General features: G+C 52.7%; 2 protein-coding genes across 5 annotated transcripts; both read right to left on the bottom strand.

Moving 5' to 3' along the window:
- Positions 1–1,153: 1,153 nt before the first annotated feature.
- GPAT4 (glycerol-3-phosphate acyltransferase 4) lies at positions 1,154–11,722 on the bottom strand. 2 transcript variants are annotated; one of them, XM_067312245.1, is made up of 13 exons: positions 11,676–11,722; positions 8,537–9,424; positions 5,663–5,732; positions 5,005–5,302; positions 4,746–4,820; positions 4,203–4,292; positions 3,991–4,084; positions 3,383–3,498; positions 3,112–3,167; positions 2,689–2,774; positions 2,319–2,447; positions 2,160–2,239; positions 1,154–1,534 (listed from the first exon to the last, which is right to left on the bottom strand). In XM_067312245.1, exons 2-13 carry the CDS (start codon positions 8,699–8,701, stop codon positions 1,426–1,428), a joined length of 1,368 nt encoding a protein of 455 aa, XP_067168346.1. In that variant the 5' UTR covers positions 8,702–9,424; positions 11,676–11,722; the 3' UTR covers positions 1,154–1,425. The 2 variants fall into 2 exon arrangements, with proteins under 2 accessions (XP_067168346.1, XP_067168347.1); XM_067312246.1 differs by lacking the exon at positions 4,746–4,820.
- A 175-nt stretch (positions 11,723–11,897) lies between these two features.
- GINS4 (GINS complex subunit 4) lies at positions 11,898–23,321 on the bottom strand. Of its 3 annotated transcripts, XM_067312438.1 has the most exons (8): positions 23,177–23,321; positions 22,920–23,006; positions 22,465–22,578; positions 21,846–21,943; positions 21,425–21,513; positions 20,940–21,030; positions 20,720–20,826; positions 13,621–13,706 (listed from the first exon to the last, which is right to left on the bottom strand). In XM_067312438.1, exons 1-7 carry the CDS (start codon positions 23,288–23,290, stop codon positions 20,730–20,732), a joined length of 690 nt encoding a protein of 229 aa, XP_067168539.1. In that variant the 5' UTR covers positions 23,291–23,321; the 3' UTR covers positions 13,621–13,706; positions 20,720–20,729. The 3 variants fall into 3 exon arrangements, with proteins under 3 accessions (XP_013802042.2, XP_067168539.1, XP_013802044.2); XM_013946590.2 differs by lacking the exon at positions 22,920–23,006; XM_013946588.2 differs by lacking the exons at positions 20,940–21,030; positions 21,425–21,513; positions 21,846–21,943; ... (1 more) ...; positions 22,920–23,006; positions 23,177–23,321 and having other exon boundaries at positions 11,898–13,706; positions 20,720–20,822.
- Between the last annotated feature and the right edge of the window lie 444 nt (positions 23,322–23,765).

Here is a 23,765-nt window from a genome sequence, read left to right as displayed (position 1 = left end):
ACTACCAAAGACAACTACTAAAGGGTTTTGAAGCCACTGACAATGTGAAGTGGGGCAGTTGCACAGAACTGAATAATGTAACTGAGTGTGTGTTGTTATATCTTTTGGGAAAGGTTAGGGCAAGTTTTTGGTCTCTCTCTTCTCTCTCTCTTGATATAATGGTATTTTATCAGAATTAAAAACAAACAGGAAGGAGACTACCTTGAATCCACGTCGGGAGCTTGTACAGAAAGATTCAGATTTAAGAACACTTATACAGGAGAGTGGTCCTAACCTGGGCGGTAGCAGATGCCTTCCCCCAACAAACTAGAGTTGGGGTACGCAGGAGACATTTAATAAATATTGCCTCCTCTATGGTTCTAGTGAAGGCAAGCAGGTGAACAGTGCTTTACAGCTTCTGCAGGAAGCAATTAAACAGCATTTGCTTGTAAGAGCGGGCAGAAGACCTAAGAAAAGTGTAAAAGTTGGTAAGAACATAAGGATAATTGGAAAGTACACAGGGTGACTGCACAAATGCCAAGGTGTTTTACTGAATAATATACACGCAGAGATCAAAGGGAAAGGAGTACTGCCTACAGCACAAGATTTCAGCTTCCTTACAACCAGCTGAGGTCATACATGTGCCTGTTGGCACATAACAAGATGAGATCCCACTGTCTTCCACAGGAGATATTTGAAAGGGGATCTCTCACCCCCACCATGGAGTCTCAGTCTCTCCTACCCATCCCGGGCTCCCACCATAGTGCATATGAATTTGTCAAGATTCTTGCACACCAGTGAAAACAGCCTAGCAACCTGTAATTTCAGGGGATAGAGGAAGGCTTCCAAGGAGATTTGATCCTCACTGCTCTTCAGCAAAGAGGCTGTTACTGAGATGCTGGAGAAGCAGTGGGCTAGGTCAGGACATGACGGGATGATGGCAGGAGGAAAGATTTCTCCTTGTGGAAGTAAAGATGGAAATGGCCTGACAGACCACATGCTTCTCCCAAGAGTTTTATGCTGCAGATGTGAGAGGCACAGGCTCATAAAGACTCCCTTGCTTGTCAAGGCAGCTCACCATTTTCTGTGCCCTGAGAGACCTGTGACTCACATACACACTAATCAACACACCAGCCCTCCCACTGGGCCTGTAAACACCATATGGAAGCATACGACACCATAAGTGTTTCATTTAATATTGCCCCTGCAAGAGGCTTCACTGTAACAGTAACAAGAAGGCATATTTGCCAAGAGCTGCCCAGGGCCTAAAGACTCCAGGCAGCAATAGTGCCTCTGGGAAAAAAGAGCCAGAGGATGAAGGAGCAAGTCCGAGCAGCTCTGGAGTAGCCACAGTCCAAAGATACAGAGCTGCTCCAGACAAGCCCTGGTCAGTGCTGGAGGCAAGGACTCTGGCCAGGCCCAGTAACAGTGCTGGAGGCAGAGGGCTCAGGAGCGGCTCCGGTCTTCATGGTTGCCTACAATCATTTTGCTGTAGAGTTTCTGTTGTTCCTCCTTGAATGTGTCTTTCACCTTCTCCCTCTTCAGACCTCCGTCCCTGGGGAAAGAGTCATATCATTACAAGAGCTATGGGCATGCACTGGGTGAAACTTCTGCTGGGGCTGCTCAGAGCAGGCTGGAGCTCCCACAACACCTGAACAGCTGTGTTTGTACCTCAGGCTGCCAGGGCTCACTGCAGACAGATCATCCCCAAGGGGAGTTCCTTTCACACCTTGCTCTGCCAGAAGCTGCACCCATGGCCCCACACTTTGCTCAACATGGCCCCACTCTCAGAGGTATGAGCTCTGATACCATTACTGTACACTGCTTGCAGAGTCCCTCTACCTCCCAGGCTCTGAAGATCTCAGTGTCTGAAAAGGGATATTTCAAGCTCAACCCACTTTGCTGAGCAGCAAAGAGTCAGAATCAGGGCATCCCAGTGCAAGCTCAGATCACAGAATGAGGCCCTGGTGCCCAACACACACAGCAGAAGCAAAAACTTTGGTCCCAACTTTATAGAACAGTAGTTTTGGAGGTCACAGGCAAGATCTATCTCCATTTCACCATAAGCCTACTCTGCCCAATGAAAGACACAAACTTAGCACTGCAGCACACAAGCACACGCTGGGACCCCGGAATAAGGAAGCCTGTGACCAGGAAGAGAAAAGCCTGCTTGGACTCACCAGAGCAGATCCACAAGGCCTCCCTGCCTGGCAATGGCTGACTTCACTCGATTGGCAAACTGGACAGCGTCCTCTTCAGGCTGTGGGAAAATAACACTTCAGCAGGAGCAAAGGGAGATACAGGCAGCAGCTCAGACAGGCCAAGTCCAGCTTACTTACCTGCCTGGTCATTGGGGGCAAGTACCAGACACTGCAAACAATGGCCCAGCTGGTCATCATCCTAAGGAGGTAGGTCACCATGCCATATTTGCTGCTGTTCCAAAAGGCATCTCCAAACTGCGGGTCATACTACAGAGATAGGAGAGCTCATGAAACTTGGGCGATGTGCACACCCTCCCTGAGGCTCCAAGTTCCACTTTCAAGCCCAGATATGGGCCAGCCCTCCCCAGAGCATTACACAGAGTGGCCTCAGTTTCCCCATGCCCTCAGCCCAGGGGCCATTAACCTAGCCATGCCAAGACTGGGGAGCCAAGATTCAGCTCTCATGCAGAGAACTACTTGTGCTGTAAGAATATTTGCCTTCTCATACCTTAATGGCTACAGGATAAACTGTGGCTCCAATTTCAAAGCTTCCCTTCTTGAACATCATCACAGATGTGTTGTTGATGCAGGTCCCTGTAAGAGGCGAGCACAATCTCAACTTCCCTCTCCAAGTCAGTTTATGAGTGTAAACTACATGCTTAAAGGCTAGGCCACAGGCACCCAGCAACTCCCCCACTCACTCCAAACCCTGTCCTCTGTGGTTTGCATAGGATACACAGCATCACTAAGACATCGTATATCTGAGTTCCACATCCTGGGTTCAGTCAGCTCTAAAGACGCTATATCCCCTTTGCCTCAGTGAAGGGTCTCAAGGCCCTTGGCCGCATAAGAAGAGAAGTAATGCAGACTAGGAGCTGCCTCAACATGCCCTTTCCACCAGGTGTTTGTTTAGCTTTGCTCCACAACTCACCTTCAGGGAAGATAAGAATAGGCAGTTTGCTCTTGTCCTGGACATGCTCTGTCAGCCTAAACAGGAGAGAGTCACTGATTAGCACAGGGCTTGGGGTCCATGCAGCATGCAGTCCCTTACCCTGCAGTCAGTGGGGACTATCTGGGTGCAAGTAACTGCCAAAACCTCCCAACAGCCACAAGGGGAGGCAGTTTCCTCACCCAAGGGAATTGGGCAGCCCCACCTCCTCCCCGGCCTTCAGCCCTCCCCCTGCAGCCAGCACCTGTCACACCTTTTGGCAACGAGGTGACGATCTCTGACCTCAGAGCGTTCAAACCAGACATGGGGACAAGCTTTCACCATAGCTCTCTGTATCACACCCATAAGCCCTCCGTGGATCTGGCCCACCTGAACAGGGCAAGAAGAGACAGGTTACAAGACTTGAGGACACATGAAGGCCAAGGCAGCTCCTAGCTGCACAGCCAAGTTGAGTTCTTCTTTCTATCCCTGGCCTGGTAAGGCTGAGAGGAAAAGTCCCAGCCTCTGACTGGAAGGACAGATGTAGCAAGCGCCAAGTGCTTTCCACATTAAAGGATACCAAGCTGAGGAAGTGCTCCGCCCTTCCATGGACAGCAAAGCCCAGAGCTGTACTTGCAAAGCAGTGTCCAGAGACCCTTGGTGCTCTGTGTCCCAGGCCAAACTTGCTGGCAAGCTGGACACAGCAGGGTATGTGTGCACAGGGTCTGAGGGAGCCCTGCAATGTCATACAAGGCAAGGAATTTTTGCAGCTCAAAAGCCTCTTGCTGCCCACTCCTCGTCCCATGCAATACAATTGCTGCTCCAACTATACATAGGACAAGGGCCTGTCAGGCAGAGCTGTGGCTGAGGCGCAGACCTTACCATCGCATAGTAGCCATCACTGGCTAGGATGATCACATCAATGGGGGATGTGTGATTGGCCACGCAGATACCTCCATTTCGGGGTCTGTTTTCTCTAAATGTAAAACAAAGGTACAGATGAGGACAGAGGAATGAAGTGTGAGGCCTGTGAGAGGCACAGCATGGAGCAGCTAGTGGGGAGGGATATTCTGCAGCAGAAAGTGCCTCCTTACCGGTCATGGTAGGTGATGATGGCTGTGAGGGCACGCACACAGATCCGGTAACACATCAGGTGGACATGCTTGCTCAGGAACTCCTTACACCTGCAGCCCAGGACAGAGACCATCATGCCCCAGTTTCACAAGCCCCCTGTACTGGTGCCACTCAGACCAGCTACCCCAGGCAACAAGATCCAGCTCTAACTTCACATCACTCTCATACAAACACTTCCTGTGCTGGGTTTTGCTGTCAGATTGTGACCACTGATTCTCAATTCATGAGAACCAAACTTTGGCCTTTTCTCTTTTTCTTCCTTTTAGAGCTCAGGGCTGAGAGCTCTGCCAGAGGCATAATGCTCACATTTAGGCCCTTTGTATAAAATTACAGGGCATCTGTTTCAGAGAGGCTACAGATGCCAGGACCACTTGCCTTTTCCTTGTCTGCAGCAGGCAGAACAGCCAGGCCTTTGCAGGAAAACTTCAGCATTATCAGTTCTTAAACTGCTCTGTCCCAAAGGGTGATTGTCCTGTCCCATTTTCCCTCAAAGACCAACTCACCTTCCATTTGGCAAATATCCCACCACTGTAGTACCAGTCACCAACAAGCTGATGCCAGTAAAGGCTAGGGCTATCCTGCAGAAAGAGTGAAGTTACATGCTAGTAAATCCAGGCCACAGGCCCTACTTATCAAGCAGCCTGCTTCGGCTGATCATGCTGAACAGGGTCAGTGGTGCTTGGAGACTAGCTGTTCCCTTGCTGCCATGGGAATGTGCTGACAGCACAGTCTCAGCAAGCAGGTTCCTGCAGAAGCACTCACCTGAGGGGCAGAAGGAAGCAGTAGCGGATGAGCATGCCTAGTCCCCAGAGTACAGTGAGGCGCAGGCTGATATACTGGAAGTTGTAGTTGGTCCTGCTGAGGAGGTTCCAGGACTCCAGCTCTTCAGCTGAAAACCTCTTGGTCACTTCATCATCCATGATGGTCTCGATGCCTTTGCGGCAGAAGTAGAAGATATCTGAGAGCTCAAACTCAGGTGTGTCCAGGGCTTTGCCACTGCCACTCCGGCGGATCTCCTTGATCTCCTCTTCCAGTGATGTAGGCTCCTTTGCAATGATACCTGCAACATGCCACAGGCAGCTCTGAGCAAAGTGTGACTTGCCCACCCAGAAACAGCTATGAGCCAGGATCCTTAACCCCTTGCCTTCCCATAGGGCCCCCTACCTTTCTCCAGTTTAGACAGGCATAAACCAGTCCTCCCACCAATCCAGAGACAAGGCACTCCCTGGGTGCCTCCTTCACCTTCCTCATGAAATGGACCTTTCCATAGTTCCCTCCAATCTATCTACATGAAAAGGGCTTCCCAGAATACATCAACTGCTCAGAGATATCCCATTTACCTCACCTCCCATAAAGAATCTTGAACTTCACATGCACCCAAGTGTGAGGATAGCTAGCATTCCTTTGGGCAGGATCTTACCATTGACATAGGGCTTGTATAATGGATGGTTCTTCTCCTTGGCACCACGCTCTATTCTCAGAGTTGCCCACTGCAAGAGACACACATAGTAAGCATGACTCTCAGGGCCTGCAGTTCCACCTCATATAACCTCTGCTTTACAGTCAGCTTCCAGGGATGACCACAGTTAAGGGGAGAAGATGGGACTAAAGCAGGAGGCTTACATACAGAACTGAAAGAGCAAGTGATGAACAGAGAACTGAGTGATATGGAAGCAGAGACTGGGCTGGGAAACAGTTTTACCACAGAGTCCTGCCTACAGTCGGACAAGATGACCGATGGGCAGGTGGCCAGCACAGGCCTAGGAAAGCCATGGTTTGCACACATTTGTATGCCGTTCTGCATAGCAGAGCCCCAAAGGGAAGAAATCAGAGCCAGAGTAGAAGAGTGCACAGTGATGAGATGGCATAGCAGCATCTTCTGCAGCCTCTGTGTCCTCCAGGCTCTGTTGCACCTAGAATGTGGGTGCCACTGGACAGCATCCAGATGGACCTTGTAACCTGCATGTGCTCCTGCTGGGGTTGTCTCCTCCTGTGTTGGACACACTCTGTGCTGAGGAGCAGCAGCAGCTGTTACCTGAATCAGGGAAAGGAAGGATCCCATCTCCTCACGAGATCAGCCTGAAAACAGTCTCTGATTTGAGCTTGGAAGAAATGAGAGTTGGAAAATAGTGCCAGTCCCATGATCTTCCTGAGCTGTGATGCAAAGAGCACCCTCAGACAGCTGTTCTGAACTGCCATACTCTATGCCCAGACTACCTATTATTCACAGAAATCTCTCCTCTCTCAGCTGCTTCTCAAGGGCAGCAGCAAAAAATCCTCTCTGGATTTCTGGCCAGTCATCCTGCCTGCCCTCCAAGTAACCGTCTCAATGTCACACTCTTCTGCATTATACAGGCCTGGAAAAACAAGTTTCCAAAGGATGACCTGTGCACAACATGCTTATTGCTCCAGGCTAGTCAGGGGTAGGGCTACTGGCTTCTGGGAACTGGCTGCTGGGAACTCCTGGCATCCCCAGCTCAACCCATTCCAGCATCAGATGAGGAGGTAGTGTGGGAATGCTAGCTGCAGGTGGAGTGTCCACCTACCTGCTCATCTAGCAGCCTCCTCTGCCAGCAGAAGGCACTGCAGGATTGCAAAAGATTGTCCAGATACTGCCATCCCAGCAGAAGTCAGAAGAGGTGCTCTTACCTAGCAGAAGCTGAGCAGCCTGTAAAGGTGTTGCTCACAATCTCTAGCAAGTACCTATCATGCTTGCAGTAGCAGAAGGCCTAGATGCCCACCTGGGAAGCACTAGGTAGGTCTCCTTCACCACCAATGCATGCACAGATGCAACTCCAGACCCAGGAGTTCTGGCCTGTGTCCCACAAGTTGCCAGGCTCAAAGTGCTGCTCCTCTAGGCTAGACTCACAACATTGGTCTCTAGAGCTGTGAAAGTTTTTTGGGTGAGTAACTCTTCCCTCAAAATGCAATTCTGAATAATTAAACCTAGTGACCAAATTTTGCACCAAATCTTTGAGCAGTGCCGCCAGAGTGCCCTTCTCTCCCACCACAAAGATTCTTTGATAAAAGCTGAAATAGATTTCAAAGCAATTGCAGAAAAATAGTTTCAAAATTAAGCACCAAAATATGTGCTGAGATTAAATGTTCCTGAACTGAATTAAAGGAAGAAAAAAATTTCAGATAAACCAAACTTCTTTTTAAGTTTTTCTTCCAGTTCAGCCACTAAATTTGAAGTCAGGTCTTCAGACATCCATGTTAATGAAGCGCCTCACTAAGCCCTGGGTCTTTCCATTCATACCTCATGCTTTTGGGAGGAATCAGAGTTTAAAGAGCTGAACATTGTGAGCTCCAGGGCTGCCTTTCCAAGCCAGCCAGCACAGAGATACTCCCAGGGAAGACCAGTCCTGTTCAAACAACAGCATCTGTACCACAAATCCTTTAGCAATTCGAATTCTACATCTAAGAATGTGAAACTTCCATATTAAGCACAGGCTACCTCTTTTCCTTTTCCTTGGGCTGTCAGGGTGGGGTGGTATAGGTAGCAACTATTGGGAGTTTGGCAAAAGCTCTGGTCTCACCAGGGACTTGACTCAAGTAAAGGTGTTGGCTGTGAGACAGCCCAGAAAGTCAGTCTGCCAAAGGCAGGCAAGGGAACAGCATGACCCCAACTTGGAAAATTCCACTTGGCTTCTCTGTGCCAAGAGGGGCAGTGAGGGCTGCTGGTTGTCCTCAGAGGGCTGCAGGTCCAGAAATGGCTGCTGGACTCAGCAGATAAGCAGACAGCACTCTGCGATAAAAAGGTATTGAGAGGTCTGGGTTCTGGCCACAGAGCATTCAGGGCTTGCAGCCCAGAGCACAGAAAGTTCTGACTTGCCTACTGCCTTTGCTTCATCCAAACATGTATTAAAGATAAGCAGCCCACCGACTGCAGCCTTGTCCCTCCCCATCCACACCCTACACCCCTCTTGGCTTCTTTCCATATCAAACTGTAACAGCACTCTGCCTTGCCTGGGACATTAACCCATCCAAGCACCTGTCTTCTTGCAACAGAGCTACACTATCCTACTACACTACTTGCAGGCTTACCAGCTTAATTACAGGGAAAAAATAGCCCACGAACAGAGGTCTAGTAAACTGCATTTGGCTGAGATGACTGCAAACGGTCATCTAGCAATCACCAGCACCACCATATGACACCAACAAACCAACCGCCCACCCCAGCATCTAGAATGCTCGGCTGAGAGGCAAAAGCCTCTCTTGCTAGCTTGACTATGCCTCACAGGACCCCCATAAACATGCTGCCAACACAGCAAATTCTGAAAACATGACTTACCTGAAAAATCTTTAATAATGTTTTCATGTAAACCTTGCGGATGCCAAAGGAAACTCCAAAAATTGCTGGCACAATGATGAAAACCAGAAGCAGAGTGAAGAGGACAGTTAAGGAAATCCCCAACAGGTTAACAACCAGGCTGTCAAAAGGGAGCAGGAGGAACATGGTGAAGGGCCCAGGCAAGGCTGGTGCCCTGCAACCCTGCAGCCAGAGGGGAAGGCTGCCCGCAGTGATTAACCAGTCCTCCTGTTACTCAGCAATAGTCTCACACATGCACTGAGTCTGCAGCTGCTCACAGACCCCATTCCAAAGTTCACATCCTTTTTGGGCTCTGCACCAGGATCAGGGAAAGTGGATGGGAAAACAAGCAAACAGAGTGTTGGGAGCCCAGGTGAGTTCGGACAGCTCAGGCTGAAGAGCTCAAGGAAGATGGAAATGGAAATGGTTCCTCCGTGGGTTTGCAGCGAGCACTGTAGCGAAACAACTGTGTGAATGGGCAGTGTCCTGAGGCGCTGCTGAGCAAGTCCTGCTGTGGAGCAGCTTGTGAAGAAGCTGGGAGGAGAATTCCCTTCTGGCTGCTGAGAGCATGCAGAGTCTCTTCACGGGGACAAGGTGGAGTCCATCCCTGAGCCTGCATTGGAGGAGATCTAGGGAGTTGGCACTTCCAGGAGCCTACCGTACGTGGAGCTATTATTGTTTTTTCCACGAGGACACAGGCACTGGCGCAGATCCTCTCATGACGCCTGTACAAGGTTAATTCCAGAGGCCCCTGGCATCCACTCACGCTGAACAGTCGTAACAGACACAAATGAAGCCTGTGTCCCTGGAAAGCTCTCCAAACAGCAAGCTGGCTTCTTGGCAGAAGAGGCACTCACATGCCACCCAGCCCTGGGGTGGAAAGAGAAACCAAAGTCAGGCAAGTCACACAACTCAGAGAGACGTCAACTCAATAGAGGGTGGCAGGAGGCCAGGGACAGTGGACTCTGAAACCAGGAAGGCAGTGCTCAGGCTGAGGACACATCACCCACAGAGCAGCTCCTGGAACACAGCAGACTTGGGCTGGCACTCCAGCTACTGTCTTGCCCTGTCAGAGACTTGGGAATCAGCCACCACATGCCCTGTATTTTCATCCCAGATCCACAACTTAGATTGAGCAGACTTGTCCAGAACAGCCCCTCTAGGGAAGATGTTGACGTCCTCTCTAATCAGGTCCCAAGACCAGGAGAGGAGCCAATGGAGTGACAGAAAACCTTTCCTAATGACAAAGATCTTATCACTTCTCTCTCATTTCAGAGGAATCTGAGAGCACTGAACTAGCTACAGTACCCAGATTCCTGGGTAGGAATCATTTCCTCTGCCTCTGTACACACATCTCCTGGGTGCGGTTCACCAGCTGGTTAACACAGGGCAGCTTTATAAACAGTTCATGACAGGAAGTTAGCCCAAGGGGAGAATTACTGCTTATGATTAGCCAAACTAGAACTTGCAGGGCACAAGAACTAACCAAAGGTCAAAAGCCTGGCACTTTGGCTCTTCTGGGGGTGGATACCCTCAGCAGCACAAGTACACATACTAGAGCACGGAGCCAACTGAGACTAGTAAAAAGAGCTGAGTCTGCTAAGGGGAGACTTCCCTCCGGATACCACCTTCAGAGGACTGTGAAAGGCACAAGGGTCAGCCTGGGGTAGACCTCAATATGTACTTGACATGAGCATAAGAGCAGTGGTGAGAAGCTGGGAAGAGTCCTTAGCTGCTCTGCACAGTTTGTTCCAGATGCTGGCTCAGCATCATTATTCTGATAATGCTAAGACATCATTAGTGCTTCAAAGAAACATGCAGGCCTGTATAAACCATCTCCTGGAAGAAACAGCTTTTGTTCTCTGCAGCCACACATGCAGCTGCCCATCATGCCAGACCTCTCATGCACCCCAGCCGGGACTCATGCTCGCAAAGTAACTGGTCAGACCAGCCATATGAGCTGGCACCTGGGTGTCCTAAAAGGGATTCAATTAATGCATTCCTTTGCTGTACCACCTGGTTAGGGCCTAACTATCAGGGCAAGCCACGTGCCAGCCAGCATGCATGGCCAGGAGCAATATGTGATGAACCCTGGGCAAGTCTAGTCAACTCTGCCTGCTGGCTTCAACCTCTGCTAGCTCAAGCCAGGACAAGGCTACTGATGTATGCCAGGTGCCAGGATTTCTGGCCAGCACCACCAGCGTAACTCCTCTGTGCAGAGGCGAGAATCCTCCTAGCGAAGTCACAGCCTAAACAGCACGACCATCACATGCCATCAGAGGCTGCTTTGGTAATCTGTTGCCTCTAGGTTCCAGTTTCTGGTTCAGCAGCAACAGCAGCCTTGGATGGAGACCTTCCACCCAAACCACCAGATGTGCATAACAATACATCCAGGGCTAAGCATCACATGAACTGCAGCAAGGCCTGGGAGCCAGCGAGGCGAACGCTGTTCTCTGTTTTATTCGCTGGGCAGAGCGGCATGCAGCAGCGGAAAGCAGCCCGTGAACACGGCAAGCCAGGGCCGTCGGGGCAGCAGCCCAGCAACCTTTGGCCCCCAGCGCCGCGTCCCCGCGCCGGAGCAGGAGCCGAGGCGCGGAGAGGCCGCCGGGAGCCGCAGAGGCAGCCGCCCGGCTCGGCCCGGCCCGGCCGCGGGTGCCCCGCGCCGCCGCGCCGCTGACACGCACCGGAGGAACGCGGGTGCCGCGGCGGGCGGGCGGGGGCGGTGACTCAGCTTCCGCCGCCCGAGGAGCGCCGCGGGCCGCCGGGGAAGGGCCTGCGGGAGGCCCGGGCGCTCCGCGTCGCGGGGCCGGGCCGGGGGCACCGGACGCGTCGGGGGCCCAGACCGCCCCGCGGCGGCGGCGGGGCCGAGGGCGGCGGGAGCCGCTGCTGGCAGCCGTGGCCGGGCCGTACCAGGCGCGAGCGGGGGCGCGCCGAGGCGCGGACGGCACCACTGGGGGGGGCGCGCGCTCCCTGAGGGGCCGCCGGTTAACGGTCTGCGGCCGGACCGTGCCCACGCGCCCCCGCCGGGCGCCGCGGGAGGGCTCCGGGGGCCCGTGCGGGGGGCGGGAGGAGGGAGCGGCTGGGCTGGGCCGCGCTGCGCCGGGCCAGGCCACACACTCACCTGCCGCCACTGCCGCCGGGCGCCGGCTCCGCCCCCGCCACGTGCCGTGCGCGCCGCCGCCGCGCTGCGTGCGCGGACGTCAGCGCGCCAGCCACGGGGCCGCGCACGCGGGCCGGTTGCGCCGCGCCGCCGGAAGAGGGCGCCACCGCCCCCGGGCCGCCCCGCCTCGCGGCCCCCCCCCGCGGGCACGGGGCCGCGGGCAGCAAAGGCGGAGCCAGCAGCCACGGAATAACTCAACTTTATTAACGATCCGTTACAGGCTCCAGCGGCTGTCGGCGTCCCCCGCACCCGAGCCCGAGGCGCACGCCCGGCTGCCGGCAGGGCTGGCGGCCTGAGCCACTGCGGGGAGGCTGGCCCGCGGCCCCAGCCCCGGGCTGCTGCAAAGAGCTGGCAGGGTCATCCGTGAAGCCAGCCAAGCCGCTCCGAGCTGAGCCCTGCTGCAGTGCCCGGCCCAGGAACCTGCTGGCTGGCAGCCTGGCCCGTATACTGTCACCTGCAGGACTAAAAAGCCCCTGGTCCCCCCTTCCCAGGGAGAAGTGACTGCAACTAGGACTTGTCCTCTATACCAAGCCCTCTCCCAGGGAAGCTAGAATGACACTGAGCTGGTCACCTGTGCCACAAAGCAGGCACAGCTAATTAAGGCCCCTGCTGCTGCCTTAAGTACAGTTTGGGAGTGTTATGCTCTGCTTTAAGACCCCAGGCACAGCAGGAGGGAGCATACCCTTTCTCCTAAACATCTTCCCTACACAAGGCACTTGGGCAGCACCTTTGACTCACAGTTCCATGTTGCTGCTTCTCACCTTAAGCAGCCTCTAAACACAGATGTGGTCCATGGGCCCGGTAGCCCCTTCCTTCTGTCCCTCTCCTGCTCTCACAGTAGCATTTTGCCTTGAGAATCTAGAAAAAGGAATAACAAGTAGCAGCTTCCAGCCTCTAAGGCAGGAGCCAGCACTGAAGAAGCTTCCATGAAAACCTGCAGCTGCTTGTACACAGCAGGCCAGGAACACGGAGGAGCTACCAAAATAGCAAGCAGCATCTTCTGCAGCTGAACCCCTCCCCAAAGACCCTTGTACCAAGGCAGGAACATGGAGGGAATTTACACACCCTGATACACTGCTTTCCTACCAATAAGGACCCTGGGTCTCTGAGTGCCGCCAGGTCTGCAGATGAGAAAGGACAAGGGCTGCAGCCCGAGAGGTGCTGAGATGCCCCTGGGCCCCTTTGGCACTCTTTGCAGCATGGGAGGGTGAGCAGATTGTGCCCACGTGGCAGATCTTGTAGTTCCTCCCATGGTTGTTGTCCCAGTGGGTTGCCTGCCTGCACTGAAAGGAGATGCAGAATTCTATGGCTCTGCAGTAGCTGGATGGCTTGGGCAGGGTAAGCTCAAAGGAGAAGGTGTCTGTGTCGGTTGAGCCATATGTGCTGTGCATATACTGGCAGGAGACATCCCGGAAGCTCCTCCAGCCATCGAAGGTGATACGGACCATCACTTTCTTCTCGTACTCGATGTTTCTGACCTTCACTGTCCCTGACAGGGCACGGTCCTGGATCAGGCAGTTCTCCAGGCAGACCGAGTTGCTGTGTAGGCTGCTGCGGAAAGCCACATAGTCCACAGAGGGCTGTGAGAAGTTCAGCACATACCTGCATACCTGGGGGCGCAGGTCCCACAGTCTGGGCCGGAAGCAGGCAAGGTCAGACAGGGCATGCTGCAGGTCCCACAGGTCCTCCTCAATCTTTGAGAAGAAGCGGACAGCAGTCAGTGAGAGTCCCTTCATGTCAGCGAACACCACCCTCTTCTTCTTCTGACCTTTTGAGTTCTTGGTGCTATCTCGACGCTCAGGCTCTGGTTCTGTACTCAGCTTCTGGTTGAGACAGGAGCGGAGGGGTTTTTGTCCCCGGCTGCCCTGCAGCTCCTTGTAGGAGTTCAGCAACTTGCAGATGGGAGGTGAGTGGCTCAGGCAGAGCCTCATGGCCAGGTCCACGGGCATGGCTGGGGGCGCAATGGCCTGTGTGCTGAACACCTGGAAAAGCCTAGAGGCAAAGGGGGGGAGGTCAGGCAGTGGTGCCCCAGGCTGCTGGGCAGAGCAGGGGCTCCAGCTCAAAGCCTTAGCTGCCAGTAGCAGCACCGGCTCGCCGGGAGCCCCCGCGATGCAAAGCACGCCCCTTCCCCTCCACCTGCCCCAGCCCCGTGCTCACTCGCCGCAGCTCATCGCTCAGTCCTGTCCAGTCCCGTCCCGCTCCCGGCGGCTCCACGCCCTCAATGGAGCCGTGGGAGCGCCCGCGGCCGGGACACCCCCGGGGCAGCCAATCAACACTGCCGACACGCCCCCAGGGGGCCCCGCAGCCAATAGGGGCCCGGGGCTGCCCGCCCTCTCGCCCCACCCGGGGCTGCGCAGCACAGCCCATGCACAGGGTGTGGCTCCCCGTGCCCCCCCCCCCGGCCCGGCCGGAGGGGTTACAGGCTGGGGCGGGCGGCCCGCGGTGCCGCAAGCCCACCAAGGGCCGCTGTGTTCCTCCCGCTCTCGCCCTCTCCTCCACCAGAAAGGACCCTGCACCTCCCAAAACACCAGGGAAAGGGCGCAGCCCTTCCAAGCCCTGTCGCGAAGCAGCACCCTCTCCAAGCAAGGCCGATTAATAGGGGTTGGACCGACCTGGACTGGACAGGAGGAACTGAGCACAGAAATAAACAGGACTTAGACAACTTCGCAGAGCGCTGGTAGCAACACCAGCTCTCCTCATGCCAGCCCAGCACCCTGCGTACAGGAGGACCATCCTCTGCCAGGTCCTACAGGCCCTTACCATGCTCCCCTGAACAGCACTGGGGTTAGCCCTCTTGGCTGCAGCCTTCTCATCCTCAGTGTGAGGGAGAAAAGTTCCCAGGTTTGTACTGCTAAATTCAGCTATGAATTGGCTAAGAAGAGCTGGAACACAGAAAAAGCTCCCAACACCAGAACGACTTACACACTTTTACAAAAATAACACTTGCCAAACTATCAATGCCCGGGGGAAGCTATGGGAAGAAGACAAGTGTGCTTTCTCACACTGTCCTTTGTGATGGGAGGTCTGAGCCATTTTTATGTATCCCTTTCTCTTCAGGTGCTTGTTCTAAGACAGCTGTTCAGGGTGTCTAAGTATGAAGATAACCCCAGACTTTAGACTCATTCTATAGCAAAGTGAGCCTAACTCAACTTTTGTCCTTGGTTCCTTGCCCTGAAAAAGAAATTCAGTTATACCTGAGTAGGCAAGAGACAGCGTGGTGTCCCTGACATTCAAAATCACCTTCACTGTTTAGCTTACATGTAACTCCTTGACAGAAAAGACTGTCACCTAAATCAGATCACCCCTGCCCTGTACTACCTGCTAATCTCTCCAGAGCTGTCTAGCTATTTATGTTAAGCAGACCTGATTTTTCCTGCTGACAGCACAGATCTTCATCAGCTCATGACACAACTTATCGATCAATATATGGTTTTTCATTGCCCCTGTGTCTAAATGTCTTCAGCACAATGCAAAACACATCTCTCTCTCTCAGGATGGCCAGAAGTGAGCTTGAACTCAGTGCCCAGTCGGCAAAAGTTTGCATTTCAGTCCTGGCCTCAGTCAGCAAATACATCAGAAAAAGAAGCAACAAAGCCAAAGCTGACATGCTGTACCATCCCCTAGAAGCACTTGTGGCATTCAAGCCACTGCTGGTCAGACACTCCTGCCTGGGGAGGAGCACTGCAGAACTCTTTGTGGGTAACCAGGAGCCAGACATGCTTGTCCACCTGGGGTTGCAGGAGCTGGACGGAATCTATTGTTGCCCAGTGCTCCTTGGCTCCTCAGCCTGGTCAGCATCAGCAACCAGACACACCTACTGGGCCTGTTAAGTCCATACCCAGGCCAGACCTTCCACTGTCAGCACACACCTCATATGCAGATTGAGAAGCCTTGAGCCGAAACCCTGGCTCGTGACTGTGCTAAGGCCTGAGCTAGAAGCAGCACTTCCCCTCTTCTGAGGCCAGCTTTGGGCAGATGCAGCTGGGAAACTAGGCAATGTTACATCCTTCCACAGAGTTCAGCTGGAGGATCAGCCACAGTATACTCACCCCTAAAAGGTTTAACTGCAGCTAGAATTATCCAAGCTACAAACCCAATTGACAGCTCCCAGGGTCATGACAGCAAACTGCCCCTTTTCTCTGAACTAAAGGTTCTTGCTCATGGTCTCATACATTGTCTGCTTCTGAACCTCTGAACACTCAAACCTTTTCCAGCAGAATTTCCAGGTGTTTCCCATTGTCACTTTGTGCAGGTAGTTTTTCCTCCTTACTAAGTAATAATGATCCTCACTGCATTACACACGATTTGAAATCATTTTTCTGTAGATACCCAGGAAAAAATAAATAAGCCCACCCTTCAATTGATTTTGCTATACAGGCCTCTCAGAAAAACTCCCTTGATACCAGCTCTAATACAGACATTCCTCAATTCTGAGCAAGACTCTGCCACCCAGAAGCACAGCAGCCTACAGCCAAGGTTAACCAGGGCAGCAGAAGAGAAAATCCACATAAAAATGCCAGGGACAGGTTTTCCACACACTCCTGGGTGCCAAGGGAAGATGGTCCCCCTGTGCACTGTGGTGATAGATTGCATACTAGAGGAATTGCACATGCTCACAAGTGTACATGCCCTCTAGCACACACAGTGTAGAAGGTGATGAGTCAATTTTCAGCAGCAGTTGGCTCAGTTGCTGAAACTGGCTGAGGCCTACCTGTTCCTTTCTGAGAACCATCTGTTCATCACATCCTCTCAGACTGACATGGCATGTGTCTTCCACTTCAGTGGTTTGGGGGAGTCAACACAGCAGTGAAGGAGGCTTCCTAGCAACTAAAGCACTTGCCCCACCTTTCTCCTGCACTCTGAGAAGAGGAGATCCAGTGTAGGCTGGAGGCTGGGAAATCACAGCTCATCATCAGTGCCCTCTGTGCGACCTCTTTCGCCATCCTCCTACTTTGCCTTTAGAGCTAATCACTCAATAAACCCAAGCTCTCTCTGTCTTGGAGGGAGCAGAGAACAGGGGATATATTTCAGCCCAACCCCTACAGCAGACCCCAAATAAACTGGAAAAGTTGTTCCCACTCCATGCATTCTCTTACAGAAGCACAGATTAGGATGGATGGACTGCTGGGTAATCCCCTCTGTCTCTAAGAGTATATGCCAGAAGCAACCCTTCCTTGACAAAGTAGTAGACACTTCTCCTTCCCCCAACACAGAGAGGGAAACAGATGCACAGTGCTAGCAGAGAGAGGTGTCTAGGTATTTAGCCATGGAAGGACACAAAGAACAGACAGTGGGATTTTCAGGTATGCCTAATCTGAACACTTGCCTCACTGATTGCAGCATACATCCAAGCCTCTCTAATAACCATTTCCAAAAATCTCATTGAAACTAATTCTGATGCAAAGTGCTCACCCCCTTCATCCTGCACAGCCCGTGATGATGTTGCCATGTGAAGGCTGTGAGACCTCAGAGAGGGAGCTCTGTACTGAAGCTGTTCTGAGAAGAATCAGATCTGGCAAAGATTCAGCTTCCAGGACAGTACAGAGGCTCCTTTGGCTCACATTGCTGCTGACACATGAGACGCAGCCATGGGGCAGATAGTAAGCTGTCTGGACAATTGTTCAGCCAAACTAAATAGGGCCAAGGAGAACGTTTGCCAGACATGCCACATAGGCATTCTCCAAGCAGCTCTTCTATAGTGCATTTCTGTAGCAGCAGATTAACAATGACTTTGGCTGGGAGCTACAGTTGCCTTTGTGAAGTTGCCTGGGAGGGGGAGGCTATAGGTGTAGGCAGAGCATGGTCTACCGCACTTCCTTAGGGGCTGTGCAGAGGTATGTGCTACTGATTCCTAAGGATTAAACCCAGCTTCCTCTTAACATCTATACTTAAAAGAATCTTCTTTACCTAAATGGATTCATTAGGAATGCTATAAACCACACCATATGCAAAGCCACTCACACTACATGACACACTGCATTGCCCCTGCCTCCCCCTCACCTGGCAGAGAAAGGGCAGCATGTCAGAGGAGCACCAGGCTGTTCCTTACACAAAGCATGATACAGGGAAGACCCTGCCCTGAAAGAAAATAAACCACAGTCTGTCCATGCACCTGACAGGCATTGGGCTGAGGTAGCAAGGGGCACCCTGGCTGCTCCTTCGACTAGGAGAGGCACACATGGGTCAGCAAGGCAGGAGGAGCTTTTCCTGTGCGACCAACAAAGGAATTGCTTGTCCCTCTTGCCATCCAGTCCAGCATCCTGATACTAGCAAGAGCCACTCACAGCCACTTCAAAGGAAGGCCTTAGAAACCCTACAGATCATCTTCAGCGCAACCTTTTTTCTACCAGCTCGAGCAGAAGGGGGTTTCACAGTTTGCTACCCTCACAACTGCAATCAGAGGCTGTAGCAGAACCCCATGCTCTGAGACAGGATGGTTTTCAGAACATGCAGAGCAGAAAGCGGCCTTCTTCTGTGCTCATGTTTATGGTTGTTCCATTTTAGTGAAACTGGCTGACACTGTTCTTAAAAAAAGGTATCCAGACAGCTATCCACTGAAGCTTTCCAGAATATTCCCTCTGACTTGTCACCACATCTGTCCTATTGGCTCAAGTCTCTCTGCACATGTAGCTGAATGCTCTGCTGCAGAACTCAAATACAGAGTCTTGGCCTGATGGTAAAGGACATGAATAATGCACAAAGCACGGTGGGGGGAGGGAGGCAAAAATAGGAAGACTTCTTCTGTTCCTTTCACACTGCAGCAAGAGACTGCTCTGGGAAAGCTCTGTCAACCTCCTGCTCCAATACCTCTCTAAACAGCACAAAGGCACCATGAACCCCCACAAGCTGACAACATTCCTCAAAACTCTCCCAGACGGTGCTCAGCTGCTGATTCATGCATACCACCCTGCATCAAGGGCCCCACTTGCTCTGGAGTTCACCCACAGAATCAGCCTTGAGCTTGAAGATTCTGCAATAGTGGCACAATCTTCCTGAAGCCAGTCAGTCTGAAGAAGCAGGTAAGAGGTCAGAAAAGCAGAAAGGCCTCTGACCCCCAGCTGGACTTGACCAACATGCAAAATTTCAAGAGGTGAAGTGATAGCACTTAAATCCTCAGTGCAATAGCATCTGCTCTGGTGTTGGCTTTACCCAAATCTGTGCATGTAGGGGGACAGTGGCTTGAGACATGAATTTCACATGGGCTTGTATGAAGACCCCATAGCTCTGGCACAAACTAGTTGCTCTTGTTAAGAAGAGGTTTGAGCTGAGCCTGCAAATGCTGTCTGACATTTTCAAAGCTTTGATCATGATTGCACCATTCACAATCTGATCAGAGAAAACACAGCTGCCTGTGGCTCCTGGAGGCACTCACTCCTCAGCCCAGGGCAAGAAATACTACTTTCAGCACAAGGTTCAGGGAACAAACCCAGATCCAGGACTACTCTGCAGACAGATCTCAAATACCTGTAATGGCCAAGATGGATATTTTACCAGAACAGTGCTATTAGTGCCAAAATGCCAGGACAAAGCAGCATAAATCCTCTCCGGCCATATTAGAAGGTGTTGTACTGACACAACTGTATCCATACTGGGACACAGGCTGCTCAGCTTAACTGCACAGGCAGAAAAAAGTTTGTGCAGCCTGCAACATAAGTCCTTCCTTCCCCAAAGGCAGAAGCTTTCTCCCAGGGAGGACAAGTTTGCTGTTTGTCCTGCATAACAATCCTTCAAAGAAAACACTGAAGGCAAGCAGAAATCCTGAATTCCAAAGCTCATGGCTACCTCCCAACTGATATTGTCAGAAACACAAAGGGAGCATGCTTGATAAGCTCTCCATCCTCCCTTCCCACTGCAGGTAATAAGCTAGTGCTAAGCAACCCACAGATGACCCTGTGGCTCTCCTCTGCTTACCCATGACATTCTCTGTGCTCTACCTGAGCTGTAGTTTCCATCCTCAGCTTGTTTCCAATCCTTCCTGCTCTTTGTGTGAGAATCAAGAATTGCTCTGCAAGCAAATACCTTCACGTATGGTGCTTTTTGCTCAATGCATCATGTGGAAAAGGTGGTGCAGAAGTATGCCCTAATTCACCTCAGAGCAATCAGGCACTTGCACAACATCCAAAGTTGCACAGCCCCTGTGACAAGATCAAAGCTGAGGGGGGAGGTGGAGTTTACACAGCACACCCTTCTGTCACAGTTCGCACCCGATAGCCTGATTTAAAGGACAGTGCTAAACTGGGGCAGGAATGAACACACACACAACTGTAGGCCAAAGTAGAGAACACCCTGCTATTTACAAGGGCTGTATTTGCCTTTGTGGAGAGATGTGCTCTGTCCACATCTGCTGTCAAACCAGCCTGAGAGCTGGAGAGACAGTATCTGCATTTGTCCTCCCTTGGGACTCCAAGGGAGTGCTGTGACACAGGCTCCCCATGCTCAGGAGCACAAAGATAAAGGAGTCTGGCTGTATTCCAGGCATGTCATAAACCATCAAGAATTTGATTAAGCGTAGGGGCAAAGAGCCCTTCTGCATTAATAGAGGAAAAGACATTCTGCTGGTTTATTTGCATGCTTTCCAGGATACACCTGCGAACACCCCCTGCTGCCTTGACCAGCACCAACCCTCAGAGCCACATCACATCCATAGGGGTAGCTGCCCCAAGCAGGCCCCATTGCCCCAGTCCTTTCCTGCAGTGCAGAAATGAGACAGGGTGCTGCTTGTGTTGGGCTTGAGGGGCTCCGGGCCGGGCCTGGGAGGTGGCGGGGGGCTCCGCGGTGGGGGGCCCTGCTCCACTCCGCTGCACTGCGCCCGCTGCCACCTGCCGGCCACGTGCAGCGCTGGCAGGTGCTGCCACCTCCCGGCCTCCGCGCTGCACCGCCACCGCCAAATCGGGCCCACTGCAGCCTCGGTGGCTCATGGCAGGGCCAGGGGGCTCGCAGCTGCTGCCAGCTGCTGCTGCAGGCTGTCATCCTGGAGTCACCGAGGTCCTGTGCTCAGTGCTTACCCCACACCCCTCAGATGAGCTGGACCGCTCCTGAGGCCACCAGCGGGGCGATGGTTTTGTAACGGATCAGATGCTGTGAGCCCTCCTCCAGATCGATTGTGTACTCCCTGCAAGAGACAGATGTGGACTGAAGCTGCTGCTGCTTTTTTACTTTAACCCGCACCAGTTTTGTGGAAACCCAACTTATGCAAGTGCACTGTACACAGAAGGACCCACCTACCTCTGTTCATCAGTCTCTGGCTCAACCAGGATGTTCTCCTGTCTCTCCAACACCCTCAGGAATACAAAGGAGTCCAGGTTGGGCTTTGGAACTGCAGAAGCAATGGATTCAGAGCACAAACTCAGCATTCAAGTATGCTCCTCTGCAGGAGTCTGAGCTAACAAAAGGGTGCTAGGAATAACCAACTTGTTGCCAATAAAGGGAACATTAGAGGCTTCCAATCAGATGCAGTGTGCACTGCCCCAACATGAGATGACACTGAATGGCAGTGGCCAATGTGAACTTCTGAGAGAAGCACCAAGGGACAGCAGCACCAAGCCATATACCATGCAGCAGAGCAATGACATGACACTGTCACCACATTGTGTGTCCTTCTACCAAGTGCCAGCTGAAGAATGAGTACTTACACTTCATGGTCACAAGAGCATTCCCCACACACCTGTTGCTGTAATTTTCCAGTTACCCTGGAGTCTGGATGTACTCACCTGATTTTAGGAGGGACACCTTCTGCAGGTTGGGTGGCATATGTTTTAGGGCCACATTTCTCAGGTAAGTCTCTGTGTTTGCCATGTACCTGAAACATATAATTGGAGCAACTATTGGTTTAATCAAAAACAAATTTGCTGGCAGAATATTGACTTAGAATACCAGCAAGCAACACCTCCTGGTCTTACAGGCATGGCCAAAGATCAGCCTAATGGCTTGCCTTGGCAACTGGTCCAGGTGCCTGGCATGATAGAGACTAAGCAGAAAGATTATTTTACTTTGACTCTTTTCTTGACCATAAGGAAAGCTCCTGGTGAGGCCCCTGATTCTTACTGCAACCCTATACCCTATTCAGCATAACATAAGGGGGAGTTCTACAACCTGTAGAAAGGAAAGGAGATGCATTCAAAACCTACTCACTCTTTAGCAAAGGCAAACTCCTCTGGTGACAGAATGGAAGGCTCCCCTTCTGCTCGAGACTTCTCCTTCTCCAGGACATGGGGGAAAAACTTCTCAATCTGACATTGGAACAAAATCCCAAAGACTGAAACAGAGCTTTCCTAGTACTCAGTGTCTAGAATCCCCTCTCCTCAGTAAGAAGCTCCCCCTCAAAGTAGTGATCCATCACTGCACAGGTGCATGCAGCAGCCTCAGGCCTGCCCAAATACCTGCTTCTGAATTAATGATGATATGGTCAGCTAAGGACCCCAAGTTGCATGGGCATGCGTGTATGTGGCAGGACCCACGCAGGACATGCAAGAGTTCAGCTGTGCCATCCTGTGCCTACAGGAGGTCACAAAACACTCATGGCAATACTGTAATGCTCCTTGATCATAGTAGGACAAGGTGTCCACGGAAAGAGTTCCTGTGAGTCACACTTAGGAAGACATAAAGAGAGAGAGAGAGAGAGCGAGCGAGCGAGCACACACGTGAGAAAGCTTTAACCGAGTGTCTTTGCTGAAGCAGGAGGCATTGCACAGGTAAGAAACCGCTTCTAAAGTACTCCTCTTCCTCCTCACTGCAGCACAGCAAGCATTACCTTCACAAGCCTACACCGCAAATAGCTGCTGAGCACGTAACGGATCCTTTCAATCTCCATGTGGTGGATGCTGACCTTCAAGTCTCCTTTCTTTGTCCGTTTCAGGTTTGCCTCCTGCAAAGAAAGGCAAAGAAAAATTAAATGGTTCAAATACCCAACAACAAGAAACACAGATAAATGTTTTTTTTTCTGTACACAGGGCCCACAGAAGCAGACCGCTGCTGCTTTTAGAGACACAAAGCACTGGTTCCTTGGACCTCTATCGCATCTCCCAACCCTTTCTTTCTGAGCTGCTCTCAGAAGTGGCTCAGAACAGCCCTCTCTCAGGAACAGAGGAGCAGATAAGCCTGGCAATCCCGGAGGGAGCCTGGCACACACCTGTCGTGCGGATAGGTGCCAGGTAACCAGGGCACTACAACCGGCCTGTTCCACCACCTCGGCCCAGCAGAGCCTACCATGTGGTCCAGCTGCTCCACGACGCACTCAATGATCTCAGATTTACTCTCCAGCAGCTCCGGGGCAAACTTCTCATTCAGCCAGGCCTGGGGGGGGGGGGGGGGGGGGGGGGGACGACACGCTGTAAGCGGGGGCCAGGATCGCTCCTGCTCTACACCCGGCCCCAACCCAGGCCCAGGTCCGCCCGCCCCCCCACAGCGCAGCGTCTAGCCCGCCCTCGCCGCGCCCCTCAGCCGCTCTCCCCACGCCGCGCTACCTGCTCTAGGCTGCGGATGAGCTGCGCCGGGGTAAGCACCAGCTCCTCGCTGCCCCCGTCCGAGTCTGGCTCCGTCTCCGTCCTCATCTCCTCACCGCCTGCCGCCGCCGCCATCCCGCCACCGCCTCCCGCCAAGCGCCGCGGCCCCGCGCGCATGCGCCGCCCGACCTGTCGCGCGGGCGCGCGCTCACAAGCAGTCCCCCAGTGCGCAGGCGCGCTGCACTACCGCGTCCGCCCACTGCGCAGGCGCACCCCCCCCCAGCATTCCTCAGTGCGCACGTCCGCCCACTGCGCAGGCGCACATCCCCCCCCGCATTCCCCTACTGCGCCGGTGCCCTTGAACAACATGGCGGCTGCCGGATGGAACTTCGCGCTGAAGCAAATACCACAGTCACGAGCTGTGAAAAATGTCTTAAACACAAAGCTACAGTAAAAGCGGAAAAAGATAAAGGCCCCTCGGAAACCACCTCGCTTTCTGTCAGCGGCACACGGAGGAAACAGGCCCCTGCCCAAGCATCTGCCTCTTCACCCCAGGGTGAAGGGGGGAAGTCTGTGTTACACATACTCACATCAAACACCTTATTTCTAT

The sequence above is a fragment of the Apteryx mantelli genome, chromosome 29 (genome assembly GCF_036417845.1).
Source record: "Apteryx mantelli isolate bAptMan1 chromosome 29, bAptMan1.hap1, whole genome shotgun sequence".
Classification (NCBI taxonomy): domain Eukaryota; kingdom Metazoa; phylum Chordata; class Aves; order Apterygiformes; family Apterygidae; genus Apteryx; species Apteryx mantelli.
The sequence above is the reverse complement of the archived record's forward strand: the minus strand, read 5'-3'. Positions and strand labels throughout refer to the sequence as shown.

Bases quoted from the DNA above. Each gene is read 5' to 3' on its own strand.
- GPAT4 (XM_067312245.1), bottom strand. From the start codon at position 8,701: ATGTTCCTCCTGCTCCCTTTTGACAGCCTGGTTGTTAACCTGTTGGGG. The intron at 4,293-4,745 runs GTGAGTTGGTCT...CCTGGGCTGCAG, and splicing joins GGATATTTGCCAAATGGAAG to GTGTAAGGAGTTCCTGAGCA. The intron at 4,085-4,202 runs GTAAGGAGGCAC...TTTTACATTTAG, and splicing joins ATCATCACCTACCATGACCG to AGAAAACAGACCCCGAAATG.
- GINS4 (XM_013946588.2), bottom strand. From the start codon at position 13,663: ATGCCCGTGGACCTGGCCATGAGGCTCTGCCTGAGCCACTCACCTCCC.